The sequence below is a fragment of the Lepus europaeus genome, chromosome 8 (genome assembly GCF_033115175.1).
Source record: "Lepus europaeus isolate LE1 chromosome 8, mLepTim1.pri, whole genome shotgun sequence".
Classification (NCBI taxonomy): domain Eukaryota; kingdom Metazoa; phylum Chordata; class Mammalia; order Lagomorpha; family Leporidae; genus Lepus; species Lepus europaeus.
This window is the reverse complement of record NC_084834.1, coordinates 55,320,284-55,337,523: the sequence shown is the minus strand read 5'-3', so window position 1 is coordinate 55,337,523 and position 17,240 is coordinate 55,320,284. Positions and strand designations below refer to the sequence as shown.

Sequence of the window (17,240 nt, the reverse complement as noted above, 5' to 3'; positions counted from 1 at the left end):
TTTAATGATATAAGAGTGGGAATAAGAGAGGGAGGAGATATACAGTTTGGAACATGCTCAATCGGACTTGCCCCAAAAGGTGGAGTTAGAAACATGCCAGGGGATTCCAATTCAATCCCATCAAGGTGGCATGTACCAATGCCATCTCACTAGTCCAAGTGATCAATTTCTGTTCACAATTGATCATAATGATAGGACTAAGAGTCAAAGGAATCACATAAACAAGACTACTGTCTGCAAATACTAACTGATAGAATTAAAAAGGGAGAGAACAATCCAACATGGGAAGCGGGATACACAGCAGACCCATAGAATGGCAGATGTCCTAAACAGCACTCTGGCCTCAGAATCAGCCCTTAAGGCATTCGGATCCAGCTAAAGAGCCAATGAGAGCATTTTAGGTATGGAAAGCCAAGACACTCTGGCAAAAAAATAAATAAATAAAATGACGTAAATGAAAGATCTCCGCAAGTGAGATCCCAGTGGAAAGAACAGGTCATCAAAGAAGGAGGTACCTTTCTCTGAAGGGAGGAGAGAACTTCCACTTTGACTATGATCTTGTCCAAATAAGATCAGAGTCGACGAACTCAAAAGGCCTCCATAGCCTTGGCAACTCATGACAAGAGCCTCAGGTGATTACTGACACCATAAACAAGAGTGTCAATTTGTTAAGTCAACAACAGGAGTCACTGTGCACTTATTCCTCATGTAAGATCTCTTTCCTAAATGTGCTGTACCTTATGATTTAATGCTATAACTAGTACTCAAACAGTACTTTATACTTTGAGTTTCTGTGTGGATGCAAACTGTTGAAATCTTTACTTAATATATACTAAATTGATCTTCTATATATATTTGGATCACTTTTCAGTTAAATTTAAACACCTAAGAATAATTGTGTGATAATTGAAGATTTCAACCAATAGTATTAAGTAGAACAAAAAAATACTAAAAGGGATAAAGTATTAAGTTGTTCATCAACAGTCAGGGCAAGGGTTGAGCAAGTCACTGTTTCTCAAAGTGTCCATTTCACTTCAACAGGTTTCCTTTTTGGTGCTCGGTTAATTGTCACCAATCAGGGAGAACATATGATATTTATCCCTTTGGGACTGGCTTATTTCATTCAGCATGATGTTTTCCAGATTCCTCCATTTTGTTGCAAATGACCGGATTTCATTGTTTTTGGCTGCTGTATAGTATTCTATAGAGTACATGTCCCATAATTTCTTTATCCAGTCTACTGTTGATGGGCATTTGGGTTGATTCCAGGTTTAGCTATTGTGAATTGAGCTGCAATAAACATTAAGGTGCAGACAGCTTTTTTGTTTGCCAATTTAATTTCCTTGGGTAAATTCCAAGGAGTGGGATGGCTGGGTTGTATGGTAGGGTTATATTCAGGTTTCTGAGGAATCTCCAGACTGACTTCCATAGTGGCTTAACCAGTTTGCATTCCCACCAACAGTGGGTTAGTGTCCCTTTTTCCCCACATCCTCGCCAGCATCTGGTGTTGGTAGATTTCTGAATGTGAACCATTCTAACCGGGGTGAGGTGAAACCTCATTGCGGTTTCAGTTTGCATTTCCCTGATGGATAGTGATCTTGTACATTTTTTCATGTGCTTGTTGACCATTTGGATTTCCTCTTTTGAAAAATGTCTGTTGAGGTCCTTGGCCCATCTCTTAAGTGGGTTTTTTGTTTTGTTGTTGTGGATTTTCTTGATCTCTTTGTAGATTCTCGTTATTAATCCTTTATCTGTTGCATAGTTTGCAAATATTTTTTCCCATTCTATCGTTTGCCTCTACACTTTCCTGACTGTTTCTTTTGCAGTACAGAAACTTCTCAATTTGATGTAATCCCAAATGTTAATTTTGGCTTTGACTGCCTGTGCTTCTGGGGTCTTTTCCAAGAAGTCTTTGCCTGTACCTATATCTTGCAGGGTTTCTCCAATGCTCTCTAATAATTTGATGGTCCCGGGTCGTAGCTTTAGGTCTTTAATCCATGTTGAGTGGATTTTTGTGTAAGGTGAAATTAGGGGTCTTGCTTCATGCTTCTGCACATGGAGATCCAGTTTTCCCAGCACCATTTATTGAATAGACTGTTTTTTTCTCCAGGGATTGGTTTTAGATCCTTGATCAAATATAAGTTGGATGTAGATGTTTGGGTTGATTTCTGGTGTTTCTATTCTGTTCCATTGGTCTATCCATCTGTTTCTGTACCAGTACCATGCTGTTTTGATAACAGCTGCCCTGTAGTATGCCCTGAAATCTGGTATTGTGATAGCTCCAGCTTTGTTTTTGTTGTACAAGATTGCTTTGGCTCTCAACATGGATTAAAGACTTAAATCTACAACCCGAAACCATCAAATTATTAGAGAGCATTGGAGAAACCCTGCAAGATATAGGCACAGGCAAAGACTTCCTGGAAAAGACCCCAGGAGCACAGGCAGTCAAAACCAAAATTAACATTTGGGATTGCATCAAATTGAGAAGTTTCTGTACTGCAAAAGAAACAGTCAGGAAAGTGAAGAGGCAACCAACAGAATGGGAGAAAATATTTGCAAACTATACTACAGATAAAGGATTGATAACCAGAATCTACAAAGAAATCAAGAAAATCCACAACAACAGAACAAACAACCCACTGAAGAGATGGGCCAAGGACCTCAATAGACATTTTTCGAAAGAGGAAATCCAAATGGCCAACAGACACATGAAAAAATGTTCAAGATCACTAGCAATCAGAGAAATGCAAATCAAAACCACAATGAGGTTCCATCTCACCCCGGTGAGAATGGCTCACATTCAGAAATCTACCAACAACAGATGCTGGAGAGGATGTGGGGAGAAAGGGACACTAACCCACTGTTGGTGGGAATGCAAACTGGTTAAGCCACTATGGAAGTCAGTCTGGAGATTCCTCAGAAACCTGAACATAACCCTACCATACAACCCAGCCATCCCACTCCTTGGAATTTACCCAAAGGAAATTAATTTGGCAAATAAAAAAGCCGTCTGCACATTAATGTTTATTGCAGCTCAATTCACAATAGCTAAGACCTGGAACCAACCCAAATGCCCATCAACAGTAGACTGGATAAAGAAATTATGGGACATGTACTCCATAGAATACTATACAGCAGTAAGGAACAATGAAACCCAGTCATTTGAAACAAGATGGAGGGGTCTGGAAAACATCATGCTGAGTGAATTAAGCCAGTCCCAAAGAGAAAAATATCATTTGTTTTCCCTGATCGGCGACAACTAACTGAGCACCAAAGGGGAAACCTGCTGAAGTGAAATGGACACTATAAGAAACAATGACCTGATCAGCTTTTGTCCTGACTCTAGATGTACAATGTAATACTTTATCCTTTTTAGTATTTGTTGTTGTTGTAGTTGTTCTAGTACTAGTGGTTAAACTCTGTAAATAACACACAATTATTCTTAGGTGTTTAAATTTTAACTGAAAAGTGATCCCTATTAAATTTAAGAGTGGAAAAAGAGAGGGAGGAGATGCACAGTTTGGGACATGCACAATCAGTCTTGCCCCAAATGAAGGAGTTAGAAATGTGCCAGGGGATTCCAATACAATCCCATCAAGGTGGCATGTACCAATGCCACCTCGCTAGTCCAAGTGATCAATTTCAGTTCACATTCCATGGCTTAGACAGGTCTAAAAATCAAAGGGATCACACAAACAAGACAAGAGTCTGCTAACACTAACTGATAGAATCAAAAAAGGAGAGAAAGATCCAACATGGGAAGTGGGATACACAGCAGACTCATAGAATGGCAGATGTCCTAAACAACACTCCGGCCTCAGAATCAGCCCTTAAGGCATTCGGATCTGGCTGAAGAGCCCATGAGAGTATTGTAGGCATGGAAAGCCAAGATACCATGGAAAAGAAAAAAAAAGAAGAAGACCTAAATAAAAGATCTCTGTTAGTGAGATCCCAGTGGAAAGAACGGGGCCATCAAAGAAGGAAGTACCTTTCTCTGAAGGGAGGAGAGAACTTCCACTTTGACTGTGACCCTATCGGAACAAGATCAAAGTCAGCGAACTCTAAAGGCTTCCATAGCCCTGGCAACTCATGACTAGAGCCTAGGGAGATTACTGACGCCATGAACAGGAGTGTCAAATTGTTAAGTCAGCAACAGGAGTCACTGTGTACTTACATCCCATGTGGGATCTGTCCTTAATGTGTTGTCTAATGTGCAGTGATGCTGTAACTAGTACTGAAACAGTATTTTTACACTTTGTGTTTCTGCGTGGGTACAAACTGATGATATCTTTACTAATTACATACTGAATCGATCTTCTGTATATAAAGATAATTGGAAATGAAAAAAAAAAAAACCTGGTGTTAAATTGGAAATGGCATAGAAAATTAATTAATTTAAAAAAATATATATTATGTAGGATCTCTGTCTTTAATGTGCTGTACACCCTTATTTAATGCTATAACTAGTACTCCAACAGTATTTTTTTTCTTTTCTTTTCACTTTGTGTTGCTATATGGGGGCAAACTGTTGAAATCGTTACCTAATATATACTAAACTGATCTTTTGTATACAAAGAGAATTGAAAATGAATCATGATGTGATAGGAAGGGGAGAGGGAGCGGGAGGGGGGAGGGTTGTGGGTGGGAGGGAAGTTTTGGGAGGGGGAAGCCATTGTAACCCATAAGCTGTACTTTGGAAATTTATATTCATTAAATAAAAGTTTAATAAAAAAAAAAAGATTACTTTGGCTATTCGAGGTCTCCTGTGCCTCCATATGAATTTCAGCATCATTTTTTCTAGATCTGAGAAGAATGTCTTCAGTATCTTGGTTGGTATTGCGTTGAATGTATAAATTGCTTTTGGGAGACTGAACATTTTGATGATATTGATTCTTCTAATCCATGAGCATGGAAGATTTTTCCATTTTTTGGTATCCTCTTCTATTTCTTTCTTTAAGATTTTGTAATTCTCATCATAGAGATCTTTAACGTCCTTGGTTAAGTTTATTTTAATGTCTTCCTATGAGTATGAAGATCATATGCAATAGATCAGTTCCAACAATTCGATTATCCTGTCCTTTAGACTTTTTCTTCAGGGAAGCTCTGAGAGCTCAGCATCTTAAAAGAGGCCATTGTGTAGTTTAGACCTTTACCAACAAAATACTAATGCCATTGTGAAACTGTTTCTCATTAAATTTTGAATTCTAAATAGTTGCACCTATCTTTTTTTTTTTTTTTTTGACAGGCATAGTTAGTGAAAGAGAGAGAGAGAGAGAGAAAGGTCTTCCTTTTTCTGTTGATTCACCCTCCCAAAAATGGCTGCCACTGCCAGTGTGCTGTGGCCGGCACGCTGTGCCTATCTGAAGCCGGGAGCCAGGTGCTTCCTCCTGGTCTCCCACGTGGGTGCAGGGCCCAAGATCTTGGGCCATCCTCCACTGCCCTCCTGGGCCACAGCAGAGAGCTGGACTGGAAGAGGGGCAACCAGGACAGAACTGGCACCCAAACCGGGACTAGAACCCGGGGTACCGGCGCTGCAGGCGGAGGATTAGCCAAGTGAGCCGTGGTGCCAGCCAAGTTGCACCTATCTTAATTAAATCAGTCTATTCATGACTTATTTTCTATCTCCCTTGGTCTAAACATCTCGAATCTCACTGCACTAACAATGTTGAAATTTTAACTCATTTTAGGATTGAGGGTAATGAAAAATGCTAGAGGTGAGTTCTGAGGAAAAATATCTGCAATTTGTAAGTAGTTGGAAGGATTTTAATACTTTCCTCAAGAAGGAATACTATTGAATAAAGGGGTTGCCTCTTTCAACAGGGAACATTTTTCAAAGTTTCATCCTCTTCAGGGCTGGTGCTGTGGTGGAGCGGGTGAGGCTACCACCTGCAGTGCCAGCATCCCAGTTCAGCTCTCTGCTATTGCCTGGGAAAGCAGTGGAAGATGGCCCAAATATTTGGGCCCCTGCATCCGTGTTGGAGACCCGGAAGAAGCTCCCGGCTCCAGGCTTTGGACCTGTACAGCCCCGGCCTTTGCGGCCAATTGGGGAGGGAACCAGCAGATGAAGGAATTCTCTCTCTCTCTCTCTCTCTCTCTCTCTCTCTCTCTCTCTCTCTTTGCCTCTCTTTCTCTCTTTGTGTAACTCTGACTTTCAAATAAATAAATAAATCTTTAAAGAGAAAGCTTCAGCCTTTTCTTTAAAAAAAAAGATTTTATTTATTTATATATTTGAGAGGTAGAGCTACAGATAGTAAGAGGTGGAGACAGAGAGAGAGGTCTTCCTTCCGTTAGTTCACTCCCCAGGTGGCCACAATGGCTGGAGTTGTGCTGATCCAAAGCCAGGAGCCAGGAGCTTCCTCCAGGTCTCCCCTGCAGGTCCAGGGGCCCAAGCACTTGGGCCATCCTACACTGCTTTCCCAGGCCATAGCATAGAGCTGGATTGGAAGAGGGGCAGCCAGGTTAGAACCAGCACCGGTGCTACAGGCAGAGGATTAACCTACCATACCACGGAGCCGGCCCCTCATCCTCTTCTATGTCTGGCAGAATATCAGCATTCTCTATCTTGAGGTTCTACTCCTACCCCATCCTTATTGTAAGAGATCTGGGAGGTTTCAACTTTTAACTCACACTACATCTTTGTAGACTTTACATGAGACCTTAGCTTTGTCCTCTGCAGTATCTAACCTATGACTGCAAGAGATGAGGAATTCCACAGCTACCATGTGGCCTCCTGGTTGCCCTGTATAATTTCCAGTGTGCATTTGTAACTTCATTTTTCTCCTTTGGTTTTTTTCTGGAATCACCAGAAAATCTATGTTATAATCAAATTTCCATGGCTATTATTGCTGTAGTAATATAATATAACAATCTGATCTCATAGTGCCTTATCCTTTGCCTGCATTTCATCCCACACATCCTCCATCAATTAATTGAATAAGCTGGTATTACTGTATCCCATACATTTCCAGTGACTTATTATCACTATATTCCCTGAACATTTGAAAACCCCAGTCCCATCATCCTACTTAGACAGTCTATGTGTATATTTCAGAAGTTCATCAAAAATGGAATTAAAAGGTGAATTATTTTGATATAAAAAGTTCAGTAAACCATGCATGCTGTTCTTAATATACATTTTTCATGAACTTTTTGAAGACCTCTATTATGCATGAATTTGAAAAAGATTCTCATTTCTCATGAATATATTTATTTGAGAGAGAGTTCTTCTGTCTGTTAATTAACTCCCTAAATGCTTGCAGTAGCTGGTACTAAGCAAGACAGAAGCCAGGAACCTGGAACTCAATCCAGGTCTCTTACGTGAGAAGCAAGAACCTAACTACTTAGTCTATCACCTGCTGCCTCCCAGGTGCATATTAGCAGGAAGCTGGAAACTGAAGTGGAGTCAGGACTTGAATATTGGTACTGCAATATGGAATGTAAGCATCCCAAGTGGAATCTTAATCACTAGGCCAAATACCCAATCCTGATTTTAAAATTGTTTTGCACTAAAGTAAATTTACTGTAAATTCCCATTTCCCACAATCTTTTTTGAAGGATCATCTTATTTCCTGAGGTTATTTCTGGTACAAAGACTCTGAGTCCAGGCATAAAATGATGACATATTCAATTAGGAGGATTTAATAAATGAGCAATTTACAAAGCTACAATCAAGGTACAGAGAAACTCCAGGGATGGTACAAGTACCATAGAGCTACTAACTTCAAAATTTTTACCATCCTTAGGGATGAAGGAAGAAGTGGAAAGGAAGCTTACCAAAACCAAGAAGGAAAAATTATCTAGAGTGCCACCATGAGAGCAGCTGGGTTTTGGTTGAAAGACACAGCCACCCAGAAGTTACTTCACAAAGAAGGAGTCAGGGGAATCTCTTCTGTCCCTCAGACTTCCTATTAGAGCTCCTCAGTAGCAAGAACCATTGGAAAACCAGAGGGTGGGGAGGCCTTCGATAGAAACCATGCAAGTGAACCTCTTTGGAGGCAGAAAGCTGTTGGACAATGGAAAAAGAGATGTACCAGTCCTATGAATAATTTCAAGAATGCTTGTGTTTAACACTTTCAAATTTAAGAATGAAAATGTTATCATCTGATAAGGTTTCCTCAGACCAGGACTAAGAATCTGATCTGCTTTTACAAGGAGGAGACAGGGACTCTGAGAAGCCTGTATCTCTATTCTGTATGCTCTTCCCAGAAGAAGAGTGACTTCTACATGCCTCTGGACTTCATAGAGTTCTCAGGAGTGAGTAAAAACTATTTTAGTGCGCATTCTGTGCTGTTCCCAAAATGACAAATGACTGGGCTTGTTGATATTTGTCAACTTTATTAAATAATATTATTAAGCTACATAGACATTATAGTTAATAATTCAATATAATAAATACTTTGGGATAAATAAGTGAAGCCATTCTAGAGCCCCTAGGGCTTACAAAAAAGAATCTTAAAAGATCCATTTTTATAATCTGAAGATTAATAGTTACAAAAGGTAGCAAACGATACATCCAAAAATAAATATAAACTTTAAATATTTAAATAAATAGAAAGTCTAATTTGTTTTGAATGGGAGGTACTTAATTATGAACTCAATGTTGAGATGATGCTTTGACAAAAGGTGATCCATCTGTTCAGAAATTCTACAACAGTAACTGTCTCATCATATTCACACATGAATGTTTCAGGTCCCTGTAAGAGAAAAATTTTAATTTTTTTAGTTCAAAATAGGTTTCTTATACATAATTATTATTAAAGTCCTATAGCTTATGGCCTTTATTTTCAAGCTCATTAAACATTAATCATCCACATTTTCTTAATTAAAATGATATGCCAAAATTATACATTTAATTATATCAAGGATAGTAGCATACAAGCTGAACTTTTCTTCGTTTGTTATTTGTCTTCTCAACGGACACAAGATATTTTTTTCTAAATTGAGTGCAAATAAATACTTAAAAACATTTATAAACAAATATTTTATTAAATGTTACATATGATATACAATTTGATTTCTTTCATCCATGTTTGTATTTATATATGTTAAATATATGAAGTCATATACATATTATACTTTATTCTTTCCTAAACCTTGATAAAGAGCCTTCTATTTCTCTACATAAGTGAATCTCCTCATATTTTCCCCAAACCAGGATAGAGCCAGCGCACGCTAAGTGCTAGCTTCTGTTTGCGAGAAATCTGTATAAAGAACATATTCAGACTTCACAAATGCTCATACCTACCCTACCATACACTAAAATCAGTGAGGACGAGCATACTTTTAAAAGTCGAATATTAACCTAGTCTGCTGAAAGGAGCCATTTCGGTTTTGCCTCTAATAAGACAAGAAGGAAATATTTTATATATATAAAAAAGAAATGTGTTGATATATAGTGAGATATAAAAGAGGGCTTTTTCAAATTTGAATTCCTAGCCTGGGAACAGAAACCCAGTAAGTTGGAATTTTCCTTCTAACTAGGAGGGTACTTCAAAAAGTCTGTAGAAAAAAAGGGTAGTTAAAGGATAAGTTTCTTTTGGTGAAAAAAAAAATTTAAAACTCATGCAGCTTTTTCAGTACATGTATTTCTATGAACTTTTTGAAGATCCCTAATGCATATTCCCTTTAAATGAAGTGTTAATATTATATACTCTCTTGCACATAATTATTCAATGTTATAATCTTGGAATTTTTTTTCATATTTTGAAATGTATCTGGTTTTTAAAATACTGTTCTGATTTTCACATAATTTTATCTTGTGTCAAGAGTTGAGAGTGAATTTTCTGATGTTGGCTAATGATTTCAGAGCAAATCTCTTAACAATAGTAAGAAATAGTTTGTCAATGTCTGGATGACATGAATTGTGCTTTCTACATATATATATATAACTATATATTTATAAACATATATTTGTAAATATATTTTTATTTAAAACTGAAGCAATCCACCAATAAATCAACCTTATTTGGGAACAACTAGACTTACATATTTTTAGAAGCTTAGTTGTACTACATAATTAAAATTATGCTGCTTACTTAGGATATTTATTAACTAGTGGATTTTGTACTTTGGCAAATAGGATGAGAATACAGAACTGTGAGTCCTTTTCACATCACCTGAGCTCCTTGTTTATTTCATACATCCAGTGCATTTATAAATATTTAAGTAGGCTTCTAAATAAAGAGTCAATTACCTAATACATTGTCTTTTTAGTCACTGCCATTATTCTGAGACAAATCTCTTAAGGTTAGTCCTTTCAACAAATGATAGGAAAATACCATTTGAAAAGACCCTCAATAAGTATTAGCTATTTTTGTAAATGATCTGAAGAAACTGAGAAATATATAATGAAATCTGAATTCTTTCTTTGAAATTCAATTCAGTGCCTTCTTTCACTCCCAATTCTGTGTTAACATGAATGTATTGGAATGTGGGGATTGAGGCTTGGCTCTGGATGCATGGCCAGTAAAAACCCTGGAGCTTATACTTCCCAGTTCTGCAATATATCATGTAACATAAAAAATGATTCATGTTTACAGTAGACTAAAGCATTTACTATTTAAATACATCGTATTTCACAAATACCAAAAAGTGCTATAATGTTATATAATGCAGTATTTTTCCCCCTTCTACTATTTTACTTCTGAAAGAGCAAATAAAGTAATTCCTTACCTTTAGTTTCAGAACTGTTACATTAATGTTGCTGATTGATTCTCTGGTATTTCTCCAATGAGAGTTTTTGCCTTGAGCTAAGTTAAGCACTTCCTCCAGAGGTTTGAGTTCTTCTTCTAGACACTGAAGATGTTTCAATTCTGTGACCTGAAATAATAATAAAAATAATTATCAGCACCATTTCCCTTATACTAAATATTAGAATCAGAAAATAATCTCCAATTTATATTATTAAAAAAATAGCGCTGGCCAGCGCCATGGCTCACTAGGCTAATCCTCCACCTAACGGCGCCGGCACACCGGGTTCTAGTCCTGGTCGGGGCGCCAGATTCTGTCCCGGTTGCCCCTCTTCCAGGCCAGCTCTCTGCTATGGCCAGGGAGTGCAGTGGAGGATGGCCCAAGTGCTTGGGCCCTGCACCCCATGGGAGACCAGGAGAAGCACCTGGCTCCTGCCTTTGGATCAGCGCGGTGCGCCGGCTGCAGCGCGCCGGCCATGGCGGCCATTGGAGGGTGAACCAACGGCAAAAGAAGACCTTTCTCTCTGTCTCTCTCTCACTGTCCACTCTGCCTGTCAAAAAAAAAAAAAAAAAAGCACTATGTAATTTTTATAATTCTCCCTTTTGTCAGTATTGTAAAGAGGGATCAATACATGTTAATAAACTGGAAAAACTAGGGCTCAAGTACCTATGACCAGTATTAACTGTGAGTTAACAGCTAATGAGTCATTAGTTCAACTTAATTTGGCTTGGGGAAAAGGTAGCAGCACTCCCTCTCCAAGTACATAGGCTGACTGCATTTCCAAACTGCATGGAAATCATTAGAAACAGAGCAGTCAGAATGTGAAAGTGTCTGTATATTATATGATGCTAGTATTTGATCTTCTAAAAGCTGAGAATCACAGAATGTTAAGGCACAGAAGAAGTTCTTGGATGCCATTTATCACAATCTCAGCACTGTAGAGATAGGATTGTTGTGATAGGTAGTAATGACTCTCAGTACAACCTAGAACAAGGCACGTTTTTACTTTTCTACAATAACTGCATTTAGATGAACTATAAAAATTATTTGTCCCAACCAAAAAACAAGATCACAATATTTAAGGATTTTAGATAGGCCTTCTTATACATGAATCTATTTATCTATAATATTTTACTCTTCTATTATATCGTTTCCAAGTGTTTTCTCCTAAATAAGCCATTTAAGCTTCACAAGCAACTCTTTGAGGTAGACAGTGAAGTATTATTATCCCCATTTAACAAATAAGCTAAATCTCAGAGTGTGTGTCTTTCCTAAGGTCACATAAGAAAGTAGAGCCAAAAATAAAATTTGATTATTTTTCCTTATAGTATTAACACAGCATCTGTTGCATTAAATATTTTTATTTCTGAAGTCTTTTGTAGACAGAGAATGGTGGCTAAACGAACAAATTAATAGAATTCATCACATTACTTTTGGTTTCAAATACAGTTTTGAGTTGTCATTTAGAAACCTAGATTTCAAAGAATTATACTGCCATCCAAATTATGCATATAATTGCATGATATCTTTCTAACAATCTTTAGAGGAAAAAGTAGTATTAGACAACACATATTTCCTAATGTGTCCATCTCTTGCCTTTCAACTCACTCCCACATTTTCTATAACACCAGGGCTTAAGAGTTGGCAGGAACAATATAGAACTATTTCTTTCAGGAAAACAGTATACTGTCTTTGTATTGGAGTTATCAGTTATATGACTCTGATTAAAATAGAGGAGCATCTGTAAACTATTTTTCATCTTTCAAAAGAATAATTTGAAGCAGAATTTCCTCAATCAGTACAAGTGAATCAACAGAATTACATCTGTACATCTGTGTCTCCTTAAATCCCATATTTTTTTCTGGGATTGGTTGAATTTAAACCAAGGACAAAGTCTTTTGGATCCAAAGTTTTGCCCATATACTGGTGACTGGCCCAACTGCTAGGAACCTGTATTTCTGTTGTGACTCTAGGAGACTAGATGATCTATGCTAATCATCTGATCATCTGAATCCAAAAACAACCAAATGAAGCTTTAATATTGAAAAGTAGGTCACATAGCATCATAAATCTCTAGTTCTACTGGTAAAAAAGCGTACATATTAAAAATCTTACTTTATACCTCCCAATGAGAATTTTGTATTCACTATTACAGCCACTTGTTCATGTTTGTATATTTACCATATGCTAGATGCTGTTCTAAGTGCTTTTTATTAATTTTTACATTAACTCATTAATACAAAACTATGTTACATATACACAATTAATTTCCATGTAAGTACGTACAAAACTGACAAGGAGAGTAGGTAAAGTCCAAGGTCACAAAAACTAGGATATGGAAGAGCTAGGATTGCACTTCAGGTATTCTGGTCCAAAAGTGTCTGTACTTTCAATTACTGTGCTATGCTGCCTCTCAAAGTTAGACTATTGGAAGTCTTTCCTAAAGCAATAAATGACTCTTAAAGGGGGCTCCTCTCAAATCAGTGTCAATATTTTACATCCAAAAATATCATCATCAAATACCTCTAGAGTTTTGCATCTTTAAATAAAAAGTAAATCAACACAATCTTCTTTTAAAATTGCACTAGCAATGAAGTATGGTATTCTTGTATTTTCTTTCCACTCTCTCTCTCACAATACACACACACACACGCACACACTTATATAAATATAAGCAAGGCCATTTCAACAAAAGCTTCATTATCAAATTTTTTTTAAAAAGATGTTGAAGTTACTCATTCTTTTTCTCAAATGAGGTGCTATATAGTGCTCTTATTAAAACACAAATTAAACGTGGAAAATTGGGCTTACCTTCTTGGGCATATAAAATTTGAATGTGAGCATCCTGGAAAGTTTGGAATTCTTATAATCCTAAGAAAGCATAACATACTGTTATTTAAAAATAAACCCCAGCTACAAAAATAAATGTAGTAATTTTAGTTAGAAAGGAAATATACTTACATGAACTCCTTTCAAAAGCACCTGTAAATCCAGCAGTAGCTGATCCAGTTGTTCCTGTGTTTCCTTTGTAGAACTTGAAGTAGGTGCACTGCTTGTAAGGAGTGCAAGAGTTAGTGCAATGCAAGACAAGAGTTGTACTTTGTACATTGTGGCAAGAGTTGAGGTTGCTGTGAGTAGTGATTACAGAGCGTGATAGGAAGCTCTTGAACTAGAGAAGCATTTTATACTGCTAATTCTGGAAAAATATTATGGGGGTGTCAAAATGTTTTACATATTACACATATTTTCAAAGGCTCTACCTGTGTGGCAAAAAGTATTACCTTTATTTTTCCTCCTCTGATGACTCTTTGGAATTTCTTTAAACCCCCATATACTGACTGAATGGATGTAGGTGAAATCCCTCTTGGTTACATTAGCCCACACTTAGGTTGTAGTTCTAATTCATACAACTAACGCCTTCTGTATGAAACAATTTTTCCTCCTTTCTTTAAGGGGGTGGAGATACAAAAGTAACTCATGAAAATTTTCTCTTTGTCATAAAACTGTGATGACATGTAAGCTGCATGTTGTGGTGGACAAGAGTAAGAATAAATAGATGAAAAGAATAAATTTTTAGATTTGTTGATTAAACAGGAAGAATATTGGTTTCCTGTTTCAGGATGGTTTTAACTTTTGATCTACATTATGAGCTAATTGCATACAATATGATAGATGAATTCTTACACAGAGAAATATTAGGATTAGAATACGTAAAACACTGTTGAGCTTGAGGTACTATTTAAATTTTAACGCATTTCTGTATCTGTTTAGATCTCTTAGTGTCTGTTGTACTTTTTTGTATAAAAGAGAATGATGTTGAACAAACAAATACTTGGAAAGTTGTACCTGAGGATATTGATGCTAGTTTTATAATAGACTTTGTGTCATATGTAAACCAATCCATGTGTCTAGTTTTTATGTTTTGCCTCCTAAATATATTTAGATTTATCCTCTAAAGCAGTTGGGACACTGAGTATAGCAATAACACTTATAAAATATGACCAGATCCATACATGTGTTTAAGTTGGAGGACTATGTTGGATATTTAGGATATATGTTCATTTGTCCTCCGTGTGAGCCACTCATTGTCTGAATGATAGATGTTTCTAATTGAACCTAAAGAGAATAGAGGAGATCCTTTCTTGTAGAGGTTGTTTATAATGCCTCTTCTTTTGCTGTCTTTTTCATTTCTTGTCAACCTATATTGCCCTCAGATACAGAAACGAAGACAGAAGAACAGTGTGCAGGCCCAAAGTCTAACTTAAGCCTTTCAACAAACCTGTGAAGTGATGATTACCTTCTGTAGATTAGAATACTGAGGCCCATAGAATTTGTTCTAGGTCAGATAAATATAATTTGTTCAGCCCTTTCTGTCAGTGACAAGCAGAACAAGACTTTGAAACCAGAATGTTCTGACTCCAAAATCTCTATTACTGTTGGCATTCTTTCTCAAAGTACCTGAGGGAAGATATATACATAGACAAATGTAATTCTAGGTTCAAGGTGATTGCTTCCTCAAGAGAGGAGGATGAGTAGGACATTCTAAGTTGTAATCTCTCAAAGAACAAAGAAAAATGATTCAGTAATACCTATGTGTTCAGCAATATTTTGAAGAATATAAAACAGCTTAATGAAACTTAAAAATAAGCTATAGTTCCTCAGATGCAAGAAAAAAAAATGGAAGGAAATGGAAAATTAGGGACAAATCTCATGATCTTTTCTTTTTGTTACTAAAAAATGCAAAGCATCTCTCTGTACTTTCAAATCAAAACCACAGCATTAGCATTGTTGTAAGGGAGAGGCTATTTCGTGATGTGTGTGTCAACTTTATTCACTTGTCTTGAAGACTTTCAGTGTCTCATCCCAGCAGCATCAGCTCAAGCCTTTACCCTTCCAGAATGGAAGAATTCAGGCCCACACATTTTCCTGTGTGGGGGCTTTTCCAATGAGGGCTTTAATGTTTTTACAGTCTTGATATTTATACTTCTCCAGCTATTTCCATTAGAGAATGGGACATTTCTGGAACCCTCTAGAAAACTGAGTTCCTGGGCCTCTTGCTTTTCCCTAATATTGCATGACAGGCACCATTACAGAAGTTGGCTTGATGATTTCTTTCTTGAAATGTTGCCAGAGAAAGCCACCAGCTAATGTGGCACACTTTCATTTTTTAACATGTCTGACACATCAGCTGGTTTTTCTGGCTGTAGTGGTGGTAAAGGCAGCAGTTGACTGCTAACTACTGCATATGTCACACCCTTTACTTCTTCTTTCACTATGCAAAATTTTACAATTCAGCCTGAAGCTATTTTAGTTGCTTAGGGTTGTTTGTGACTCAGCTTCTTAGACTGAAGGGTAGCACAGGTTCTTAAAAAGGGCTGCTAACCAAAGAAGCTGGTATGTCTGTTGCAAAAATATGTACTGTATTGCATCCATCGAAGTTCACCTAGAAGAACTCCACCTTCTCCAAGAATTTCTTCTTTCTGATCCTCTTTCTCAGTTTTGCAAAACTTTAATTTGATTCCAATCTTGATGCCTGCATATATAAATGCATATCTTGTCAGTTTCTCTAAAGGCTTCTTGCTTTTCAAGATTGGGTTCTGTCCCTTTGAGACTAGAACATGTTGTTTGCTCTCTGTACCATCAGGAGAGAATTCAGCGAGGGTTCCCGTGTTTCCCAGGAAAAACCTGGAGGCCATTGCAGAGAGCTGGATGGGAAATAAGCAGCCAGGAATCGAACTGGTGCCCATATAGGATGCTGGTGCAGCAGGCAGCGGCTTTACCCGCTATGCCACAGCGTGGGCCCCCACAAGATGAAGTTACAGCACAATTTAAACCACCCTGACCCTTCCCCCCATAATCCCATCTACTTCCAGTGTAAAATAATGATACCAAATTTTAGGCCCATTAGACTGCCTAGGCTGAGACTGGGTCTACCACTGCTTTTCATTTTACTCTATCATTGATAGTTGATGAGTCAGGCAAGGCGCCATTCACCTTCAGCTAAACACATTGTATGAGCAGCTTTAGGATTTCTGAGAACTGGAAGCAACTGAATTCACACAGTAGCTATGAGAACTGGGTTTGGCTCATGTTTTTTAATCTGAGATCTTTTTAAAGTACAGGTGCTCTTAATGTTTCCTAACATGTCTCCTACATCTAAAGTAGGAAATGATTGTCTGCACTGTGGATTTAAGCTGCAATGTGCCTTTTAGGAGTGCAGTGTTCTAAGGCTGACATGGACATATTGCTCTAGGCATTGTCTTCATTGGTAGCCATAACATACCTCACTATTTAAATGTGATGAGAATGGGAGTAAATTTATGTAAATATGAGACAAGTCACACAGCCATTACTACAAACTTTCTGGCTGTGTTACATAGAGCCAGAGGAACTTTATTTTCTATATATGTATTAAGAATTAAGCCTTGCAGCCAGCAGATAAATATTAGCTTTCTCCTCTGCCAAAATAAGTGCTTTCCTTAAAATCTTACAAAAATGAACTTTTTATAAGCTTGCCTACATCTAATTGTTTTTACTGCCTGAGCTTGTTT

At 37.4% G+C, this 17,240-nt stretch overlaps 1 protein-coding gene across 1 annotated transcript; it reads right to left on the bottom strand.

Annotated features, from left to right (window-relative positions):
- Nucleotides 1–8,585: 8,585 nt before the first annotated feature.
- IL2 (interleukin 2) lies at nucleotides 8,586–13,797 on the bottom strand. Its single transcript, XM_062199090.1, has 4 exons — nucleotides 13,651–13,797; nucleotides 13,501–13,560; nucleotides 10,672–10,818; nucleotides 8,586–8,693 (listed from the first exon to the last, which is right to left on the bottom strand). The coding sequence occupies exons 1-4, from the start codon at nucleotides 13,795–13,797 to the stop codon at nucleotides 8,586–8,588; spliced, it is 462 nt and encodes a 153-aa protein (XP_062055074.1).
- Nucleotides 13,798–17,240: the final 3,443 nt, after the last annotated feature.